Source organism: Molothrus ater, chromosome 3 (assembly GCF_012460135.2).
Source record: "Molothrus ater isolate BHLD 08-10-18 breed brown headed cowbird chromosome 3, BPBGC_Mater_1.1, whole genome shotgun sequence".
In the NCBI taxonomy this organism is placed as follows: domain Eukaryota; kingdom Metazoa; phylum Chordata; class Aves; order Passeriformes; family Icteridae; genus Molothrus; species Molothrus ater.
In genome coordinates this window covers 93,787,377-93,809,348 of record NC_050480.2, presented here as the reverse complement: position 1 = coordinate 93,809,348, position 21,972 = coordinate 93,787,377, and the positions used below count along the sequence as shown (strand labels likewise).

Below are 21,972 nucleotides of genomic sequence, written 5' to 3'. Positions count from 1 at the left end.
AAAGCATCTTAAAATCTTCTGCTGTATGAAAACAACAAAATTTCATTCATTCTACAAACTAGAAACAGTTTACAACACTGAATTTCTTCACAGGACATTTCAAGTGTCATGATGATGATTTTAATGATGATTTTCCTCTTGTAAAACTAGTTGTGGGTCACGAATAAAATTTAGGTTTCTTTTCTTTAAATTACATTATCTATTCTTAAGAAGATTATATTTAACTTGCTGAATTTTCCCTAGAATGATTACAATCTTTATTCATCTTTATGGATGGTACAGAGTCTGGAATTTTTATGATGAAAACTGATACAGCACTTTAAAACTTTTCTATGCTGAAAACCAATACATTTAATTTCTATACTACCAGGCAACAAACAGTACAGACATTAATAATAGGTCAGCTCCACTTTAATGTTCTCATATGGTAACCATAATTTAAACAGCCTGTTAAAAGTTTCACATTGTTTTAGCAACCATAGACCCTAGGTCAAAATACATGTATCTTCAAACTGATTGAAACTGTTTTGTTTTTCTATCTTTATTTTGTTTGAAAATAAAGAAAACAGTATTTGTGATCTAGATTATTTTCACACAAATTTAAAGAGTTCCATGTATTAAAGTAAGCAAATTAAATCACAACTTACAAGGTTTTCTCAAAAAGAGAGATTAATGTCTTCATAACATGAAAAGGAGCATTATCTTTCTTCTGAGCACTAAACAGTCTGAGTAATATGCTTACATATGTTCACAATATGCTTGCAAGCTGATGTGACCTCAGGCTCCCAGAAAAGACAAGTAACTGCTCAAGTGACTCTCAAGCATTTTTAGCGTAAAACGGTCAATAACACCAAACACAGCATAAACCACTCCTGTAAAAGTCTGCAGGCCAGTCACATAACAGTTATGCTCACAGTAGTTAAGTTCCCCTTAGCTTTTGATGAAACCAACAGCAATACTACTGATATTTTAATGTGAATGACTGTGTTATTTTAGGGGGCTCCAAGGATTTGAGCCAGGACTCACAGTGGCAGCAGCCACTCCCTGGCCCCAACTATCTCTCAGCTTCTTAGCCTCCGACTTTTAACAGCTCTATCTCCTTGAAGAGGAACAGGACCTAATGGTATCCATTAGGAATAACACACCAAGAGTAACCAGATTCATCTTGTTTTTATACAGGCAGCTAATGATGAGGATTATACATGCCTGGAATGAATCAAAGACAGACACTTAATGACTGACATCGTCATTTATCAAAGAGCATAAAGACTTGGAGAATCCTTAAAGTTAAAACAAATGCTTATGATAGGCCACTTTACAAATTGGTACAGCTTGTTAACAAATACCACAGATCTCACAAGTCACTGTGAGTTAGAACTTCCCCTCCCACTAAGATGTCCTTATACAGTATAACTTTTGGCCCACAAAGGTAACTCTTAATTTCTTTAACCCGCTCTGTCTCAGGGCTCATACTGCTTAACATCAATCAAGGTTCTCTACAGAGTGCATCAGGGCAACACTCTACACCACAAATACTTCTTGCATCTTATTTCATAGGGGCTAATTGAGTTATAATTCTGGAGAAAACTTCATCTTGTCTGAGACTTCCAAGCACAGCTGGCATTTGACAATGCATGTATACCAGCATTTCATGTGGACTGGTGCTGTTAGGATATAACTTCATTAAAGAATGTAAATGACATCTTCAAAAATAGCAGTAGACATCCACATCCTTCTAACAGAGGGAAATAATGTCTCAGAAGGCCATTCTCATCTTGAGGAGAAACACTGAGAAGATCAAACACTCTGGACTTCTACACAGATGTAAATGTCTTCTTACAGATCTCTGGAACTTGCATTCCAGTCTCCTGAGAGAGACTGCAAAGCTCTGATGTCATGCTACAGCTCTGTCCATCTTCTTCGGAATAGCTGGCATGTAGAATCAATAGGGAGAGAAGAAAGCAGGTGATATTGACTCCAGTAAGATATTAACTGTTGTGTATGACTTCTTAAAACTGAACCAGGAAAAAAGCTGGAAAAATGCACTTTCAGTGTGCTTCCCTGACAGTCTGAGAGAGGCACTTGATCCTACACAGGCTTATCCTACACAGGTTTATCCTAGATGTAATTCTACTATTTTCACTGTCAGAGCACAAGTACTGCAAGCACCTAACAAGGGGTAAAGGACAGGATTAGAATTAAAAGAAATTATTTAAACCAACAAGATGATATGCAGCAAAGAAATGTAGAAAATCAGACACTTTAGATGGAGAAATCAAATGAAGTGATACAAATTGAGATACAGCTGCTAGGGAACAACACTACAATAAAGGATGGAGGGTTTATGCTAGGTTACAGACTGACCATGATCTGTGGTTTTGTTGAAAAATATTTTAGGATATATTGAAGGAATTGCAGTATGTCAGAAGTAGGAGACAGTAGTCATTCCACTCTATTCAGTTTCAGAGAGAGCTACATTAGTACCGCATTCTGATTTGAATGCCCCACCTTCAAATACAGACAAGTTAAAGAGACTCCAGTGAGATTGAAAATAATAAATAAAAGAAGACTGAAGGACCTGTAGAAAAGGATGAGATACACTACAGCAATCTCACAGTATAGAGAGGTTACTAAAAAGTGCACAGTGAATTCTAACTGAAGAAGAAGAAAGCTATTCCTAGAAAAGATTGTTTAGGTTAATATGGACATTCCCCACTCCCCCTGTTCTAGTATACTATCTGGAGACTGAAGATCAATCTTAAACTGAGACTTTTAAGGGCATATACTAGTGACATTTTAAGTCATAAATCTAGGCAGAAAGACACATGAAATTATCCCTTTATCTCTTTCAAATCCTGCATTATGTGGATTCTATTACTTGCAGTATGGTTATTGTTATGTAAGCTTTAACTGGCTCCACTTCCCAGATGAGACTGAGCCAGTACAGAACTTAAGCAGTACAGTGCACTGACAGGAGCACATCCATCTTCCCAGCCCAGACCTCTGAACTCCTACACACATTAAGAAAGAGGTTTCAGAAGTTCTTCTGATTAGAAGGGGAATTTGCAAGAAACAAACCTGGTGTCTTCACCAGCAGCATGAGCAGTAAGGGAGTAAGTCATGCAAATTGAGAACAGGGAGGATGCTGTGATTTTTTTCACCTCTGCTTTCATTATGATTGCTACAACCCCATGGGCCATGTTCATAGGTACAGAAATGTCACCTTTTTCTTTGCTTTAGAATGTATTTTTGCATGTATGTGTACAGGTTAATATTTGCCATTTTAGGAGTTTAGTTTATTTTTAGAAGCATGATTCCAATATATACAAAAGTATCCCATATGAAACATGTAAAAACTTTTCCTAAAAGATTGCCTTAATTGCTTTGAGGCACAAGTATTCTTAAAGCTCCAGACACATAGGCATCTAATGAAACAGCCAGGGAAAAGGTGATCCTCCTCTAAGAGGTGTGAGCCAGCTGAAATATATCAATATATCAATTAGATATTTTCTATTTACTACATGCATTTGGTTTAAATAAGCCATCTCTAGTAACAAAGTTCTTAAAGCCAATGGTTATTGACAAATGATCTCCAAAGATACCAGCTACAAAACAGTTTCTCTTTCTAATGGTGAGACAATTTTAAAGGAAGGCCATCTACAAGTTCTGCTAGCTGGCAATTAACCTGTACTTCTCTCCACAAATTATCATGAGAATGACTTCTGTAAAACTTCATACAAAAGGAGTTTCAGTATCTATTAAATGTGTTTAAACATACTTTGGAAGTTGACTTAAGACATATTTCCCATTGATTTGAAAAGCAAGAGATTAGAGAGACAATATCTGACCCAGTGCATAAATGTATGTTTTGTATGCTGGATGTTTTTGGATGCCTGACATCCCTTAAGTAACAGTTTAAGCCTTGCTATGTCTTTATTACTTATGCTTAACTTTTATTGTAGAAAAATGTCTATTATTTTATTTTTCTCAATGCATACTCTTTGATTTTAGCATTTTTGTGCTGTAGATACATTTTTTTTGTTAGTAGATGAAAGATGACATTGTGGTTATGCCATGCTATTTAGGATGACAAATGAAACATTTTATATCCTTTTAAATCAGAAAGAACTTCTGCTCTTATCAGTAAAATAATGGAAGAGTTACACTGAAAGACAAAGAAAAAATTTATGCTCTTGCCTAATCTTAAAGTTGAAATGCAATCAATAAATGTATTTCATCAGTCTGTTGGCAAAACCCTATTTCCCTTAGACCATCACCATAAAAACACCAGAAAAAACTAAAAGTTACAACACTGTTGCTACAGGAAACTTAGAGAAGATATGATAAAGCAAGTTAGACATTTTGAATATACACTGGAAAGTATATTCTATGTGTCTAAAATCTAATGTATTTTTCTCGAGCCTTTTATATGCTCCCCTTTTAACACTTAGAAAATGATCAACATTTTAGTCTTTTGTTAGTTAAAGATAAATTGTTGCCTCAAAGATTTAATGTACATTTACCATGATTAAAATATGAAAGATTGCCCCCTATTTTTCCAACAGAACATATTTGATTTATAACTGGCTATTTCTTCTATAGCATCATTTCATGCATATATTTGAAATCATTCTCCTTTATAATGTTTTATTTTTCCTTATTGATCATAATTATTTTTCTATTTCGAGATGTAAATGAAGTAATGGTTCTGGACTGTGCAACAAATTCTCTAAGTTTTTTTTCTCTATAAAAAATGACCTTCCAAATGTAGCCCAACCCTGCAAAATGAAATTTTTATTTCCAAAAGTAATATCTCATGCTATGTTGTAGATAACAATGTTGGCATTTGACTCAATCAATCTTTTATACCTATAAAACTCACTTTGATGCTTAATTAGTTGTTATGTTTTTAGCCCAGCAAGTTGCTTTATCTCACTGTCCGTAAGAGAACTTGCAGATTTAAAGCAAAACTGTTTCTCTTTGAATAGTTCTAATGCAATAATGACCAAATGCAAAAGATAGTTAAATGATACTTTGTTTATTATGGTTATTTTCCAACAGCACCAAGTTCAGTTTTGAGCTAAGTTGGTGAGATTCAAAAAACAGGTCTCCTTCAAGGAAAGAATTAGGAAAATAGTTTAGACAAAATCCCAATGATCTTAAGCAGTTCTTAGTTATTTACTACCTACTTGACAATCTATCTTTTGATACCACAGTTAAACAAAAAACCTTTTCCACATCCTGATGTATCACTGTAGTCCTAGCACTCAGATGAATAGTACTCTTGCCTCTGGAAACATTCCTGAAGAGATACCTGCAGTATGCCAGCTATCCTGGAATAGTACGAGACAAGCCCTGAAATTAAAGCACTAACTTTAATAACAAAATATTGTAATGCAAGAAATACATCGGATTTCACTTTGAAAATGCTAAGGAAAAAAACTAGGCAGCAGGTCATGAGGACAGCAAGAAGAGGACATGCATGAGGACAGATTTTAAAGCTGAGAACACAGACTGTGTTTCATTAACATGTTCAAGAAACAGTTCTAAGAACAACAACGAAAAACAGTGAAAACTAACTTCACTTCAAACTAACTTCCTGAAAATTTGGAGTGTTAAATAAGTTACTTATAGTCTATTGAGCAAGTTCATGGGTTGTAAATAACAAAAATAAATTCAATGTGCCTATAAATTCCCTTAAATATCTATATTCAATTTTTATACCAGTACAGAAAACTAAGCAATGTACATTACCACAACAGAAGATGTAAAACAGCAATCCCAATTCCATTTTATTCCTTAAGCAAGAACTAGTGTTTCTAGGAAATAGCTACCCCCATTATCTTGGCTAACCTTACAAAAACATAGAGGAAACAAGAAGTAACTGGAAAGAATCAGAAATACAAAGAAAAAAAAACTTTTCAGTTTCTGTAAAGTAATTTTCAGTACTGAATCATCTAAGCCACATTAATTAATAATATCTTTTTCATTGTGGGAAGAAAAGGAAAAAATAGATTTCTAAGAAGAGACAAAAATTCTTCATCACTCTCTAATGCAGTAATGAGCTTTCCACCCTACACAGAGCTGTGCCAACAGAGCTGAGACAGGCAAGTGTTTGTAAATTCTGGATCTTACACTATCCTGTGTTTGTCAACTACCCACAGTGGGACTGGTCAACTTCTAGGGGATGCTAAAGGCCAGGAAGCAATGACCTGATGCATGTCATCCCAAAGGCCAGGAAGCAATGACCTGATGCATGTCATCCCTGGGCTCTTATTCTGTGAACACAATTGAATTCTTCCTTCAGAGAGAAAGAAAACTCAGCAAATTCTGTAAGATTTCCCTCAGCAGGAAGGAGAACACTAACTTTCTCTTTCTCATTGTTCATTCTGTTACATGAAGAAAATCTTCTGGTTCCAGGCGAAGTTAAGAGGATCTGAAAAGATTTTGTAAGAATTGAGTGCTCTCAGTATTGCATTCCCTCACAAATAGTTCTCAAATGAAAAAACAAACCACTCTAAGGTTGAGAATAGACTACTAATAAAAATTTAATTAATAAGAGTTTTGACTAGATTCTACCCTCTTGCATCCTTGAAGAGCTTCAAAATAAAGGAAAAAAGAACAGTGCAATGAGATGTGATTCTGGGCAGGTCTTTTCCATAAAAAAGTATATGTCGAATTATTAGTCAAAAAGTCCAAAATCAACCATGCACCTAGATTAACACTGATAATTTAGTCCCTTATCCTTTCTACTTTAAAAGGGTATTTTAATCCACACTGCATCTCAGTTCACTAAAACTCTGAAGCTGTATTTGATACCTTGATCAATGAATCCACTACTGCGCATTAAACATTTATTCAAATAATTCATAACTCTAAATCCTTAGTTTTTAAAAAGTTGTGTAGAATTGTGTAGACCTGGATCAGTCTAGTATCAACTATCAATAAGAACTTGTTTTGGTGGATTAATGCTGTAACCTCAGCAGTAAATCCTTTAACTGGACAATGCCCCTCTGAGATACAAGACAGTATTTTTAAAAATCAGATTCTAAATTTTTTTTTTCTTTTTTAACTATTAGGTTTCTATTGAACAGATGATTTTCTTGGTTTCTCTGTAATTAGCTGGGACCAATTTCTCCTAATTGTTTCCCATTAACCTCATTACTAATGAAACAAGGATAGTTTGTGATCTCTCTTTCAGGAAGCCTTTTTTTTCTAAGGAGATTTTGAAGACTGAGATTCGTAGATTTACCAGTGGTGTTACAGCTTTTGGGATTCCTTCTAAACTTGCAAGCTCTGGTGGTGTGACCTAGCACTTGGGGAGCAGTCTGACATCTCCTGTTGGCTTCCAGATCACTTTTTGCCTCTCCATTGCATAAAAACTGAGCACTCTTGGAAGTATTTTAAACATGCTAGGTGCATTCAGGAAAAAAACCCTCAAATTTAGAAGACTTAAAGGAAAACAACAATTTTCCTCTTTCTAGCCTTTAATCATTATATGCACTAGGCGGTTTAATTTACCTAATTTAGGATTTCAGTCTACAAACAAGTCTTCAGTTCGAGCATTTTTGGAAGATAACTTTTCTGGGATTAGAAATGTTGGGAACCAGGTACTTTAGACATGAGAATTCCCCAAATCTACAGTAAAGTTGGAGGGGAGAGGGAATCAATAGAATCCCACATTGAAAAAAACCAGTCGAAGAAAGGAGTATCTGGTTTTCCCTAGCTATAGAATGCCATAAACTAACTTTTAATTTTTAAAGGATGTATGTTTTGGGGTTTTGGTTTTTTTTTTTTTTTTTTTTTTTTGTATTTCGGCCTCACGGGAAAGCTTTTTAAAATGTAAAATCATACAAGCTAAAAGTCAAACGTGCCTAAGGCCATGACTTGCAATTTCACTTTAGTTGGCGTGGCAACGCTGTACGTTTTACAAAATCCAACTTGTGGATTTGAATACGATCAGGCCACAGAAGATTTTAAGATTAAAAGTAATCTTTGAATTTTGCGAAGACCTTTCCCCCGAGCTTGAGGGAGGTGAGAGGCCGGCGGGCCGCAGCGCTCCGCCATGGACTCCGGCACTCCTCTAACTTCATTCATTTTACCCGAGCCACCTCCTGGTCTCCCGAAAGCTGCTGCCTCCAGGCTGATGGAGGAGGGAGCGGGAGAGCCCGAGGTACTGCGGGGCGCAACGTTGCTGCGGCCATTTTATGGTCCCGGGGCCGGGAGAGCCGGCGGCTCCCGCGGCGGACGAGCGGCGGACCGGGCAGGCCAGCGCCGTTCCCGGAGCACAGCGGCGGCGGCGGCGGCGGCGCGCTCCGAGCCCTCGCCCTCCCGCGCTCTCGGGGGCGCGTGCGGCGGAGTCTGGGCCCGGCCCGCCTGCCCCGACGGGCGCCAACGGGCCCGGCTGCGGCCGCTCGCGGGTGCCGGCGGCGGGCGCGCTGAGGGAGGAGCGGGCGTGCTGCCGCCGCTTCCTCCTGCGCGGGGGCCGGAAGGCAGCGCGGCCCGGCAGCGGGAGAGGGCCGGGCCTCGGCGGTAGTGCCGCCGTTGCGGGTCAGCCACCCAGCCTTCCGCAGTGGGGGCGGGCAGGCCGGGGGAAGGGCCGGGCCCCGCCGCCGCGCTGGGCGATGGAGTGAGGGAGCGCTGCGCGGCAGCGGGAAGATGGCCGGTGGCGGCGGCGGCGGCTGCAGAGACAGCTTGTTTCTGGAAGGTGCGTGCAAGGCTGCGAGGAGGGAAATGTGGCCCGCGAGCCGCGTTTCCCTTCTGGCGACCAGTAAAGGGGCACGGCACAAACTGGGAAATGGGGGAGGCGGGCGTGTGAGTTCATATGGGGTGGGGGGTGGGGGTTATGGGTCCCCTTTGGGTGCGACGACAATGAGAGGTGGCTTCGTGGTGGGGGAAGGGTGGCTGCCGTGGCTAGGTCTGGTGAAAAGAGACCTGCTTTTCAGGGAGAGCTTAGTGAGGGCGATTTGGTTCGTTTTTCTTTTTTCCTTCTTTCTCTCTTTTACTGTTCCGAGACGTCGGGAGTGCGGTGTTTCTTTCCTTTGTCGGGGCAGCGCCGAGAGCAGCCCGGGCTCGGTGCAGCGGCCGGACTCCGCCGCGGCTCGGCGGGCGCTGGGCTGGGGGCGGCGGGCAGGGTTAGCGCTGGGTGAGAGGGAGGCCGGGGCTGCATTGCCCTGCCCTCAGCCCGCTCCCAGGCCCCGGCCTAGCCCGAAATCTTTGCCCCCACCATAAAATAAGTCTTCGCCTGCTCCTAAAAGGCTCCTGTAAAGGTTTGGGACTGAGTTTAATTTTGTGAGGGGGGTAATGGCTTATAATTGTGATACGAAGGGGAGGATGAGCGTTATTACGTGCATTTGAAAGAAACCTTTTGCATTTGTAAAGCCCTGACTCTTTTTTTTTCTTTTTTTTTCCTTTTTTTTTCTTTTTTTTTTTTTTTTTTTGTTACACGGTTTTGGTGTCTCGAGGGGTTTTTTGTTTATCATTATAAAGCTTTCAATTATACTGCAAAAAGCCTCCTGAAATGGGGATATTTTTAAACTGTTGAGTCTTTACAGTTTCATTGATACATCAAAAAATTACTGCTGTAGTCTTGCAAAATTGCTATAAGCACATGTCCTGATGGCATGGACCAGTAGTCTGGTAAATAATGCCAAATTACCGCAATGATAACAAAGAAAAATTAATGAAATGAAGTATTCCTCATAAGCAGAGTTTTTCAAGTCAGAAATAAGTTTAGCATGGGAGATTTGCAGTACCTGTATTGCACAGAACATAACCTCTTGCAGATTTTCTCTTGCTGCAGGATGTTGGATATTGGCTTTTTATTACAAGATATTCTGGAATAGATGTACTGTGTGAACAAAGTACTGCTTGTTGTTTTGAATAATTAATCTGGAATTTTGATGTTCAGAAACTCTGGGTAATAACAGCTGTCACAGTACCTCCCTTATTCCTTTAAAGGATTTGGTGGTGAAATGCAGACACCCCATTTTTTTCTTGAAGTCTCCACAAACTGTGGTGAGGTTTGTGCAGACAGGTAAAAGTGTCAAGGTGATGACTAGTCACTCTCTTCTATGTGCACCTTGAGTATTTGCTGCCTGGTGGCTAAGAGAATATGCATTTCATATGCAATATTCACACTTTTTTGCTTGCGAGTTCTCGTTCCAACAGCAGGAGCAATACAATACAGGAAGCATCTCCATTTGAAGCTTCAATGTTCTACAATGGGTGAACTGAGTTATCAGCTGGTTTTGTGTTTCCCCATTGTTTGGGGACATGTTCATTTTAGGACTGGTGAGGTGATAGAAACCCTAAGAGTTCAGCCACATGTGAAGAAAATCTAGTGTATATGGTGCTGACAAAAAATTTATGGGGGTGGCCCAAGTCCAAATGGGACAGTCACAATTGGGCAGATTTAGTAAGAGCTGGTAAAATCTGTACTGATTTGAAGCAAAGGGAAAAGACTTTCAGATGTTATTTGATAAGTACTTATTAGAGATATTTATAGAAAAAGTACAGGCATAGAAAAATCTATAAATACATATATATACATGAGATTTTTGTCAATCTGCAGTCTGGAAAGGTAGCATATTAGATCAACCTAATGATGTTACCTAGGAGCACCATTACCCTAAGGCTAGGCAAGCAAAAGAGTGCCAGATTTGTGCAACAACTATAGTGGGGACAAAAAGGGGATTGAAGTGTGCAGAGTAGGAAATATGGCAACTTCTATTGCTGGATGATGGTTATTAATACATGAGCCAAGAGCTGTATCTATAACTTGTCTGAGTGTATGTTTCAGGGAGTCCTTAGAAGGCTGTGTAAGCAACAACAAAAAATTGTTTACTTAATGTTTTCAGAGGTGTTTTCTGAAAGACTGGCAAAGGGGAGGGGCAGGACTCCTCTGTCCATCCCTGCACAATAGAAGAAGTCTGGGCAACATGGATGTCAGCTCTATCATCGGTTCAGCTTAGTCTAAGGGACACTGTGCTGGTTATACGTTGACTATCAGTCAGACTCAAGATAAATTCACAGTTAAGTGAAATAAATTACTTTTCAGTATCACAGTTGTTCAGAATTTTGGTTTTGATTCCATGTGTCCAGTGAGATACTGCTTTTCTTTCATTTAGTGTAACAGATGTTACTATGAAGAAATACGTCTGTCATTCTAGTGTAAAAGTGCTTCCTCTTAACATTTTTATTATTCTACTCTCCAGTAAAAACAAAATGGTCTTTCTGGAAGGGTGTTCCTTGAATGATTGATTTGTTGCCTTTCTGGTAATACCATTCTTGAACATAGTGATTCATAGTGATTCATGTTTTTTGTCCAGTTCTTTGTATCTAATGTGCATAATTTTTTTATACTGTATTATATAGACTGTTTAATGGAAATGTGAAAAAGATCCCTAGGACTATAATGGACTCTTTAAAGCTGCATTTTTTACCATTCTGAAGCAGTAATAATAGTTGATCACATATATGTGGATATACGGGGCCTGCATGATTACTTCACTTGAAGTGCCAGGACTGTTAGAAGTGTGGAAAGTACTCTATCTTTGTTATTTAATCTAGATGCAAGTGAAATTAGTAAAACTGTTCTGAATTTGCTTTTTTAAAGTGATGTTTCAAGTTAAGGGCTGAACATGCAGAAATTGCACTAACAAAGTATTTCTCTTACATGGGAATTCTTTCCTGATGTGGAGGAGGAGAAGTTTAGTGAACTGTCTGCAACAGTTCTTGTGTTTTTTAATTGATAGTCACGTCTAAAATATAAAGAATGGTAGGCAACCTCATTTGGACTTAAGGTAGGAGGCATGTTAAATATATGGGAATGGAGAGTACTGTTGATCATAACCTTGGAGAAAAATTGCAGGAACTCTTGTTTTCTGACTCCTTCACTATTACTGAATTGCAAGGAAATTGTAATTTCTCTTTTCCAACATGAAATTTAAAGTTTACCTATGTCTATGCAGTAGATAATAGGTAAACTTCAAAATATTTTCCAGAAGAAGGGAGAAATGTAGCATTCTTTCTTATCATTGATTTCAGTCTCCTGGTGATTACAGTAGTGATGCTGAGAACCAGTATTGAATTTTCTTTTTGAGGCTCTCCTTTCTAAGGAATGTTGCCAGTCCCTAGCATTAGAGCTGTTGAGATATTTCAGTGCAGTCGTGGCAGGAATTTGCTCAATTTTCATTCCTATTTCTTGGCTACAGGTTTCGTAATAACAGTAAACAAAACTATGTGGTTTACCTGTTAGCAGCAGTAGTATAAACTTCACAGTTGACTGCCAGAAGACTCCAGAAGACTGCTTTATTCTTCTTTCAGTTCACATATAAAGATTTGTCTTCACCAAAGCAAGAGTTGTAGACTTATGTCTTTTCTTAAGAGTAGCTGAGATTCTGGGGTGGTACAGAAACATGCAGCTTTTGTGTATTAGTGTAGAGTTACAGACTTACTTACCTTTTGAAGTGGTGGTAAGCCCCTCCTCTCTTTTTTTGTTTCTGTTTTTAATCGTACTGTGAAATCTCTGGCTGGAATAATACAAATTAGGAGGAATTAGAGTGGAATTTATATTCAGGTAGAACACTTGAAACATTTCTACCTGCAAGACTCTTCTCTTTATTTTTATCTTAACAGTGAAAATCAATTATTAATTGTTGCAATTGTCTCTAATAAGTCTGTGGTGCTTTGTTTGTGATCTAATGGAGATTGTGATTAGCTTGAAAATGTGGGGAAGAGTTGTTTCAGGTATCATTGATCTTCTGTGTCTATATGGACTCCTGCTTTATCCTGTTGAATTCTTCTCTGGTTTGCATCTGTCCCATTAATGTCCAGACAGCTTGTTCCTTTTTTTCTTGAGACTGTTTTTTTTAAATGACAAAGGGTGAAGGTTGTGACTTCCATAGCTTGTCTCTATATCCCAGTCCTTTGACACATTCAGATTTTTTTTCCTGCACTGCACATCCATCTTCTTAGACTTGAAGAATGTTCAACTGTCCTGTCCAGTGGTTTTCAGAATAGGAAACCTTCTGACTTGAGTAACAGGTTGTTTTCTATGAATGAAACTCACTTATTGAGAACTGTTCCTCAACAAAGTAAAATTGAAAACATTTCTTACTGTCTTATTTTTTAATACATGCCAGACTAATTGGGGTGATAGGTGGCATGAAATATTAGGAAAGGTGGAGTGCTTCTTAAAGTATGCAGAAAGATTGTAAAAATAAACCTAATTTATCTATTACTGCTCTATAACATATGTTGCAATATGCTTGGGAGCACCTTCTAAGGTAAAAAAAGCCTGTGTCCCAGTCCTCTTCCACATCATCACCTCCTTAATTTTGAGACAGGATTCTAGGAGCCCAGGCTTGTCCTGAGCTTTCTGAAGTAAAGTATCTGTGCACAATTTTCTGGTTTTCATTGTGGAGGCATTAGTATTTGGTAGTTTTTCCTAAGTAACTCCTGCTCTATAAGTTTTCTCAAAGTGGGACATAGAAACTTCTGGTGTAACTGTCTTGTTTGGGGTGCCTCATCCACTATTTTCTGGCTCTTGGATTTGGTAATAAAGCACTACTCTTTCCTCAGAAAAAAGTTAGAGCCTGTTTAGTCTTTCCCTTCTTGTTTTATGTACAAGGATAAAACAAAATAGATTATTTATTTTAATGGTTTCAATAGCAACTTTGGCTTTTATTACTGTTGTTTCTGGAAGACTGCACATGGGTTTTGGTGCAGTATCAGACTTCACCTAGTCTATAGTTTTATCTTTGTCTCATAATTGAGGAGTACCAAGGTGTTTTGTGTTGTAGCAGATCCTATAATATGAGAATAGCCACTGAACTTGCCACTTTTAAATATTGCTTTGTAAGAATATGAAGGTTTTTTGAGTCATCTCATAATTTTGCCTCCTTCCTTCCCAGTAACAGGATCACTTATTTCCAACCCCTGGCCATAGGAAGAGACACCTTCCGCTAGACCAAATTGCTCGAGGCCCCATCTAACCTGGCCCTGAACGCTTCAGAGTTGGTGCATTCACAACCCCCTCGGCAACCTCTGCAAGTGCCTTACCACCCTCCAGTGTCCTTGGCTAGTGCTTTCTTAAAAGTAACAAACATAGTAGCATAACTTCCATTTTTCCAAAACTTAAACCCCTCTTATTTACAGAGGTGTAAGGTAATTTTTTTTACCAATTTACCTTACAGGTAAAAATACAGAAGTTCTGTGAAATTTGCTCACTCTATTAAGCAGGGAAGTCAAAATTAGTATGCCTGAAGCGAAGGTTTCAGTGTTGCCTGAGCATGGTTCAGTTTGCTGCTCACTGGTGTTTGTTCCTTCCGTGGCTGAGCAGTCAGGGGTCAGGGCAGCGAGAGGACTTGGGGCACAGGACAGCAAATACCTTCACCTGTGTGTGCTGCAAAGAAAGGAATGGAAGAGTGTGCAGGATAGCTTAAGATGCTGCAGGAGGCTGAGAAACCAAACAGAAATGGAGCTGTTGTGGTGGAGGATATTGTAGAGAAACCAGGAACAAATCTGGGTTTGGGGAAAAAGGACAAATGTAATTCTCTTATCTTGGCAGTTCTAAAAGGCAGTTACATTGGGAATGAGGGGAGCACATGTGTTAAGTTCCTTTCTTTTGGCCAATGTTTTGGCACTTACTTTGTTTCAGTTTTATAAGGTAGTGATAGTTTCACATAGATTGAAATTTGTCTAATGCTCTGTACTTACTTTCTATGAAGAAAATTAAGGCATTAGTAGAATATTATTATCTTTCTTATTATATAGAATTAAATTTGTTGGCAGCTTTATCTTACACATTTAATTTTTAAAAGGATGTATTCCTAACTTCTGTTTCTGTGTTTAGCAGCCTAGGATGCTTAATGCCTAATATTTTCAGGTTAAGATGACCTTTTCAGGTTAAGATGACCTTAAGTCAGAATTGGTGTTTGAATGTCAGGTTAGTGGGTGTGATTCCAGTTTGGAAGCAGAGCTGCATGTACTCTCCACCACCCTGGAAACTTAACCTCTTTCTTGCCAGAGAGGTTGAACTTGCTCTGTTCTGTCTTGCCAGGTTGGCACTTTGCCAAACTTCTGTTGAATTTGCTCATTGAAAGGTAACTGGTAGATGCGGGACAATGGCTTGGATGGGGGAGAGCGTACAGCCTCTCTTCTCATGTGAGAAGAATCGGATGTTTCCTGTTCCATCTCTGCCTGGTGATCTGTTATGTCAGGCTAAGGTGTATTACATAGCTTCAACTTTGTAATAGGTATTTTAGTGTGAGAGCAGCTTTATTCTGCCCAAGGAAACACAACTATTTTAAATAACAGGTTATCTTCTGTGAAGAACAAGGTTATGGTGAAGGTTGGAGACTGGAGGGAATAAATTAACAGCCTGTGGTTATTTCTTCCCAGGTTGGTCGGCAGGCCTTTAAAAAGTTTTTGTTAACAGACAAGGGATGTAAGTGCTGCATGAGGCAAGGAAACATTTCTGCGTGTGTGTCCCAGTAATTCCTATGAAAGAAGAATTTGGAGTGAAAGACTTTGGGGTATCTTTCTTTGAGTTAATCTTGAGTGATTATAGATAAAGAGCAATGATGATTCAAAACTCTGTGTTAAGCCCTCCTGGTTTTTTGTTTGTTTGTTTTCAGACCATATGAGCTGGAGCAAAGTCTCCCTGCTCATAACTCTGAGATTTTGTTTGTTTGCTTATTTTTATTAGAAGACTTGCCACAGCAATGTTTTAGGAATGAAAAATACCAATAATACTCTTTGGTGTGGTTAAACATATTACTCTATGACATGATTAATAATATGTAATCTTAGAAATTTATGTCTGTAAGAAACAGCTGCAAAATATTTATTTTATGAGTATGTTTTTATTCAATGTCATACAGTTGTTTCATTTGTACTAAAATTCATTCTACTGATGTATTTTTATTAATGTCATAGGATATAATGTTGTATTTGTTTGACATGTACAATTTTTATGGCTCATTTAGCAAAATATGAGTATCCTGCTGATGACAGAATTTAATACGACAGTCTAACAGAAAGATTATTCAAGAGCCCATTAGATGAGAATTTGAACTATGCTGTCGATGTTAGGTTTCATATTTACAATTGCCTTTGTAATTTCTGAGGCTCGCTTGTAGAAATGTTTACTAGAGTGTGTTGTAATTTTATTTCTACCAAGGCTTACTGCTTAAGAAACAATTTAAGGATCCTTTACAATTGGGAGTAAACTCCCAAAAGTGAACTTTGGGACTGTGCTGGCCCACGTCATCGTGATTGCATATACCTGGCCCTGGGACAGTAAAGCTTCAATGGAGATTTTATAGCTCTGCCATAAGGCAGGTATGTTGTAGCTGAATCTTGATAAATACTACAAATAACTACCTGTCATTGATAAAGTAAAAAGTTCTTTGTCATGTAGCAAAGCCTATGTTAGATGAAAAAGGCACTGCTCATTAGGGGTAAGAAAGGCTCTGTAGAAACAACTTAGAGATCAAGGTAAGCAGGAGTTTCCTTGGATAGAAGTGGCTGAAACTCTGACTGCAGGATGGTCGCTTAACAAGTTCTGTGTTTTGGCTTAGCTGTCTTTGGAGTGCTGTTTCTTGAAAAGTAGTTTTATAACTAGGTTCAATTAGTGAGCTGGCATGTGTTATTTTATTAAAAATGGTTTGATAGCCCATCTTCATTTCTGTTGCTTTTATGAATAGTTACTGAGAAAACGTTTGCTTTTCATGGGATGTTAAAGTGATTTTTTTTAGCTTTTTAAAAAATAAAGCCTACTTAGTGGATCTTAGTATACTGTGACATAGTTATCAGTTTTCAGTGCTCCTTAAACGCATTGCTGTTAGGTCTGGAGAAGTTTTGTACTTCCATTACAAAGATTTCCGTGATCTTAATGCAGTACTCCAGTTGCATTATGTCACACCTTGCTGCATTGATGATTGCCAATTGCAAAGGGAGTTAAAGTAAATAGTGTATCTAGTCTGATCAGAAGGCTGTTGCCTATATTTGTGTTGCATTTCTCTGTTTGTTTTTTTTTTCAAGAGACATAATGTACAAAGATCTAAACTGTATATGGATTTGCAGAGTCATAGAAGTCCCTGTGTGTGGGGGCCATGCAAGGAATTGTGCCTGCAGTCGACAGCACAGGCAGGCCCACTGCCGGGTGCTCCTCAGAGGGACAGAGCTGCTGCCCCTCCCAGAGACAGCGAGCTCCAGCTGTGCTGCACTCAACACTGGCACTTCACTGGCTTATGGCAGCTTGCCTGGAGGAACTGAATTGACAGAAAACTAATCTTTGGCGTGGGGAGAAGTGTTGATGGAGCTAGTCTATTCCTTTTCAACCATATTAGAAATCCACCTCAGCTGATTGCTGCCTTGTATGGGTATGAAAGCTTGCCAGTGTCTCTAAAAATTGGAGAAAACTCCAGGTATTTAGCCTTTACAGAAGGGCAAATGCAAGTTTTTTTTCTTGCCACATAGTTTAACTAACTCTTTCATCATCCTTTCCCTACTCGATTATTTTCTGAAATGTCCTTTTTTCATGTGACCAAATTTTTGAGGTTAATTGAGATTGTTGAGCATTTTCCTTGTATGCTTTCTTTGCTATTTCATGTGAATTTTGAACAATTGACAACCTCAAAGAGGTGTCTTGCTCTTTTTTTCTACTTCAATTACATTTAGAGTTCCTTCTTATGGAATAAACATTTCTTGTGGAAGTGCTGGATGGGGCTCTGAGTGAACTGGTCTAGTTGAATGTCTCCCCACTGGTCATGGCAGCAGGGCTGGCAATACATGATTTTTAAGGTCCCTTCCAACCAATACCATTCTGTGATTCTTCTGTCCTGTGTGTGCAAGTTAAGTTCTTGCAGAGATTGTGGAACATTTCTGGACTTTCAATTTCTGTATGTTTTTATAAAGGGAAGAGCATCTATCTGATATCATCTATGAAACTTTACAGGATAAAACCAGAAGAATTAAATAGTACAAATTCTTTTTTTCTTCCTTCTCTTGGTATGTAAGATACAGTGCTTTATTTCAACCTGATGTTCCAATTTCTGCAGCAAACATGGAAACCTTCTCCAAGTGTCAGTTGCCTAATTTCCAGGTAGTTTGGCTAGGTTATTAATCTTACTCTGTATGTAACTGCCTTTCAGCACTTTCTAAAAATAGATTGCCATTTGTTTAGTGCTGCTGTATTCTCAGTTGCACAAGCTTAGGTTTTATGTGAAGATGGATCCCATGGTGCATAACAAAGTGTGCAAATCACATGCATAATATACTGTAAGGTTTCATGCTGTGTTTTGCTCATCTTCTAAAACTATTCCAGTGTTCAGAATTTGAGATCATCTGTGATTATGTAATATACTGATTTGCCACAGAAAGTGTATTCTGGAATTCTTGTTCAACTGCTATCTTCCTCAAAATGGCTTGTTAGCTTTATATATTTTTTCATATTTTGAGAGTGAATTGGCAGTTCAGAAATTGTTCTTAGGCTAACCTCACCTTTTATCCTCTATTTTTATCTATAAAATAGGAATATACCTCTCTTTGACTTAACTTTCCTTAAAAACAACAAAACTTTCTTCCTAATTTCTGAATTTTTGGTGTATCTCCAAGTCTAGCAATAGAGGTTTTAGGTAAGTAAAGAATTCATAATGCTAGAGATGAAAAAAATAGTTTATTGTTTGTTTCTCCTTTCTTCCCTGTTTATTGTTGGCTCCTGCTTTTGATGTTACTCAAATTATTTTACTTGTGTGGGAAGTTTGAGTGGGAATCAGACTTACTCAGAGAGGGAAAAGAAGAAAAGTGACTGTCATACTCCTTTTGGGAGGTTTTTGTGATGGGGTGCAGTTGATTCAGGGGATGCTTTGTGCCTGTGAATAGTCACTGGTTTTACTTGAGGTTGGCTGGATTCAGGTGGGTTGGAACATCCTGTTCAAGCCAGACCCAGCTAGAGCAGGTTGCTCAGGGATTTGTCCGGTCTCTATTGCCTCTCAGGTCAGTGTGGCCCACTCTTGAGCACACACGTGGTAAAGAATAAGTTCTGTCTTTTGCAGACTAGCCTGTAGTTCACCAAGTCATCCAAGTTGCCCTTCTTGAAGGGCAGTGATGTTTTTCCAGTCTTTGGGTACAACTGGCTGAAGTGCTCCTTAATCACATCTTCCTTGACAATGGGTGATACTGCATTCCCACAGATTCTGCTGATAGAGGTGAGGAACTGTGAAGTCAGACGACAGAATTTAGCAGTGAAATCTAGGATAACAAAAAAATGGAACATATTCTTAATTTTTTTTTCATGTCTTTTGTAATTAGGTTGTTTCTGTCTCATTGAGCACAAAATGCCCACAAATTTCTGTAGCATTCCTTTTGTTGCTGGTGTAGACAAGGAAGGCCTCTTGAAGTCGTTCTGCATTGTTTTCTGATGTCGTCATAAGGGCACCATTCTTGGGTGGGGTAGATACCTCTACACCTTTGTTGAGAGAATCAGTAGAAAAGGTGAAGAAGCATTAGTTGTCCATTGTGTGGTTATCACTGCTGTCTACCCTGATAAACTTTCAAAGGCATCACAAAGAAAATGTTTAACATATTTAAAAGCTCTATCCTTTCACCCTCCTCTGTTACTCCTTGTTAATACTTAAAAAATATTTAACAGTTCAGCAAATTATCAAACTTAGGCAGTTCTGTGTCCTTCAGTCCTGTCATCAGTGCAGTAACCTGCAAAGTAAGCAGCCCAATGTGCTTACAAGCCCTGAAAAAAACCCAATCATTTACCAGAATATGCAGATGATTTCCATCTTTAAAATACAGAACTTTCAAAAATGCTTTTGCTTTTCAGGGTCATGAACACTTTTGTCCAGAAATGAATGCTCTGTGTTTATAATTTGTTTTCTGTGGACATCAAGTTCTTGGAAGGGTGTGGGTGTTTTTGTTAGCCAGCTAAGAGATTGAATTCCCTTCACGTGCCAAGGAATGTCTGTGCTTGATATCCATTACACTGGTATCATAGAACTTCATTATTAAACTCCCTGCTTCATGTAATAGCTCAGCTACTGTGAGGTTATGATTACTGTCTGTTACTGGAGGTGCTTTTGACTGGTTTGGGTTTTTTTTTTGCCTCTGCAGCTAATTTAGGGAGTGGAAAGTTAAAGCATCTCTTACGCACTAGATATTTAAATCTCTACCTATAAATGTAGATTAGGCTACAATTCCATGGAAATTTCCTTGGTATCCATAGTACTTATGATAGTTTCAGTTCCTGGATGGACCTCACCTCTGCTGTGCTGTCACAGCTGCCCTGTGTTAGTGTGGTTGAACAGGAGGAGGGACCTGATATGGTTGAAAAATAGCTTTTCCCCTCCCCTGCTGCTCAAGGGGTTCTTGCCTGACTTAGTTTCCTTCCCCAGCTTTTCTGTCAGTGCTGACATATGCAGGGTGCAGGACAGGAGCGAGAGAATTGGCAACTCTTAGGAAGAGTGAGGGCCCTGTAAAATTCTTCATATAGTGCTGCTGAATTCAGACTGTGAAAATGCAACCTCACTGTGGTTACACAGTTGATATAGTAGAGCTGATGGTATCAAAGCTGGAAGATAAAAAGCTGTTTTGCATAGAAGCCTGTCTGGAAGAATAATGAAGCAATGGAGAAAGTAAACCAAAAAATATTTCTGTGTTAGAGTTTTATGAGTACTTCTATCCTCTTAACAATATATCTGATGACTCTAAATGAGCAACAGATTAGAAAGCTTAGAAGCATTCTTTTTCATTTATTTAAATATGAGTCTGGATGAAGGCAATGATTCTGAGTACATTTAAATTAATTTACATTTTCTGTGCGAGCACTGCAGTATCTGATAAGTTGGTTGCAGTTGTGATGGTGTAAGCGTTTGTAAGATGAGGCTTGCAGTGTTTCTTTACCAGCAACTGGGGAAAAAATGTAAACTTCAGGTCTTTGTGAAAAAGCATCTGGGTCCTGAACCTAACCTTTGTTTGATCTAGATTGTGTGTTTAGAATGGTTCTTGTACACAAAGAAATAGATGAGATTTCAGCAGATAAAAGACTTACAACAGTTTCTATGTGTGCAATAGAGACCTTGAAGTCTCTGCTATTTTGTTCTGGGGGGTTGAAGGGAGCTGTCCTGGCAAATCAGTGATATATATGAAAATGTTATTTTCCTAGAAAAGTTGATCTTTGTGTGGACAGTAAATGCATCTTACTCCTTTGGCGAGTTGATCTGAGAAAATCATACAACTGTTAGGTGTCAAAGTGATCTTAAAAAGCATCTAGTTCCAGTGCCCTTTCTGTGGACAGGGATACCATTCACTAGATCAGGTTGTTCAGGGCCCCATCCAGCCTGGCCTTCAACACTTCCAGGGGTGGGCATCCACAGCCTCTCTGGGCAACCTGTTCCAGTGCCTCACCACCCTCCAGCAAAGTATTTCTTTGTAGTACATTTAATCCAAACCTGCCGTCTTTCAGTTTAAAACCACTGCCCCTTGTCCATATAAAAATCCCTCTCCCTTCTTTTTATAAGACACTTAAGGTACTGCAAGACTGCAGTAAGGTGTCTTTGAAGTCTTGTCCATGCTGAACAATCACAGCGCTCTCAGCCTGTCTTTGTTGGAGAGGTGCTCTCACCCTCTGATCATCTTTGTGTCCTCTTCTGGACCCACTCTCAACAGATCCATGTCTTTCTTGCATTGAGGACCTCAGAGCAGGATGCAGTACTCCAGGTGGGGTCTCACGAGGGCAGAGTCGTCTCCCTCAACTTGCTGGCCACTCAGCTTTCTATGCAGCCCAGGATACAATTGGCCTTCTGGGCTCTCAGTGAGCACTGTTGGCTCATATCCAGCTTTTCATCCATGAGAACACCCAAGTGCTCTCCAAAGGGCTTCTCTCAGTGATTTCTTCTCCCAGTCTGTACTCATGTCTGGGATTTCCCCAACTCAGGTGCAATACCTTGCTCTTGG

General features: G+C 39.0%; 1 protein-coding gene across 2 annotated transcripts in view; it reads left to right on the top strand.

The window, feature by feature from the left end:
- Window positions 1–8,455: 8,455 nt before the first annotated feature.
- SENP6 (SUMO specific peptidase 6) overlaps window positions 8,456–21,972 on the top strand; it is a 72,075-nt gene continuing 58,558 nt past the window's right edge. The window contains exon 1 of one of the 2 annotated variants that reach the window (XM_036379638.2): window positions 8,456–8,707. In XM_036379638.2, coding sequence (XP_036235531.1) covers window positions 8,659–8,707 — 49 coding nt within the window. In that variant the 5' untranslated portion in view covers window positions 8,456–8,658. The remainder of the gene's footprint in view (window positions 8,708–21,972) is intronic. The other variant, XM_036379639.2, reaches the window with a different exon arrangement.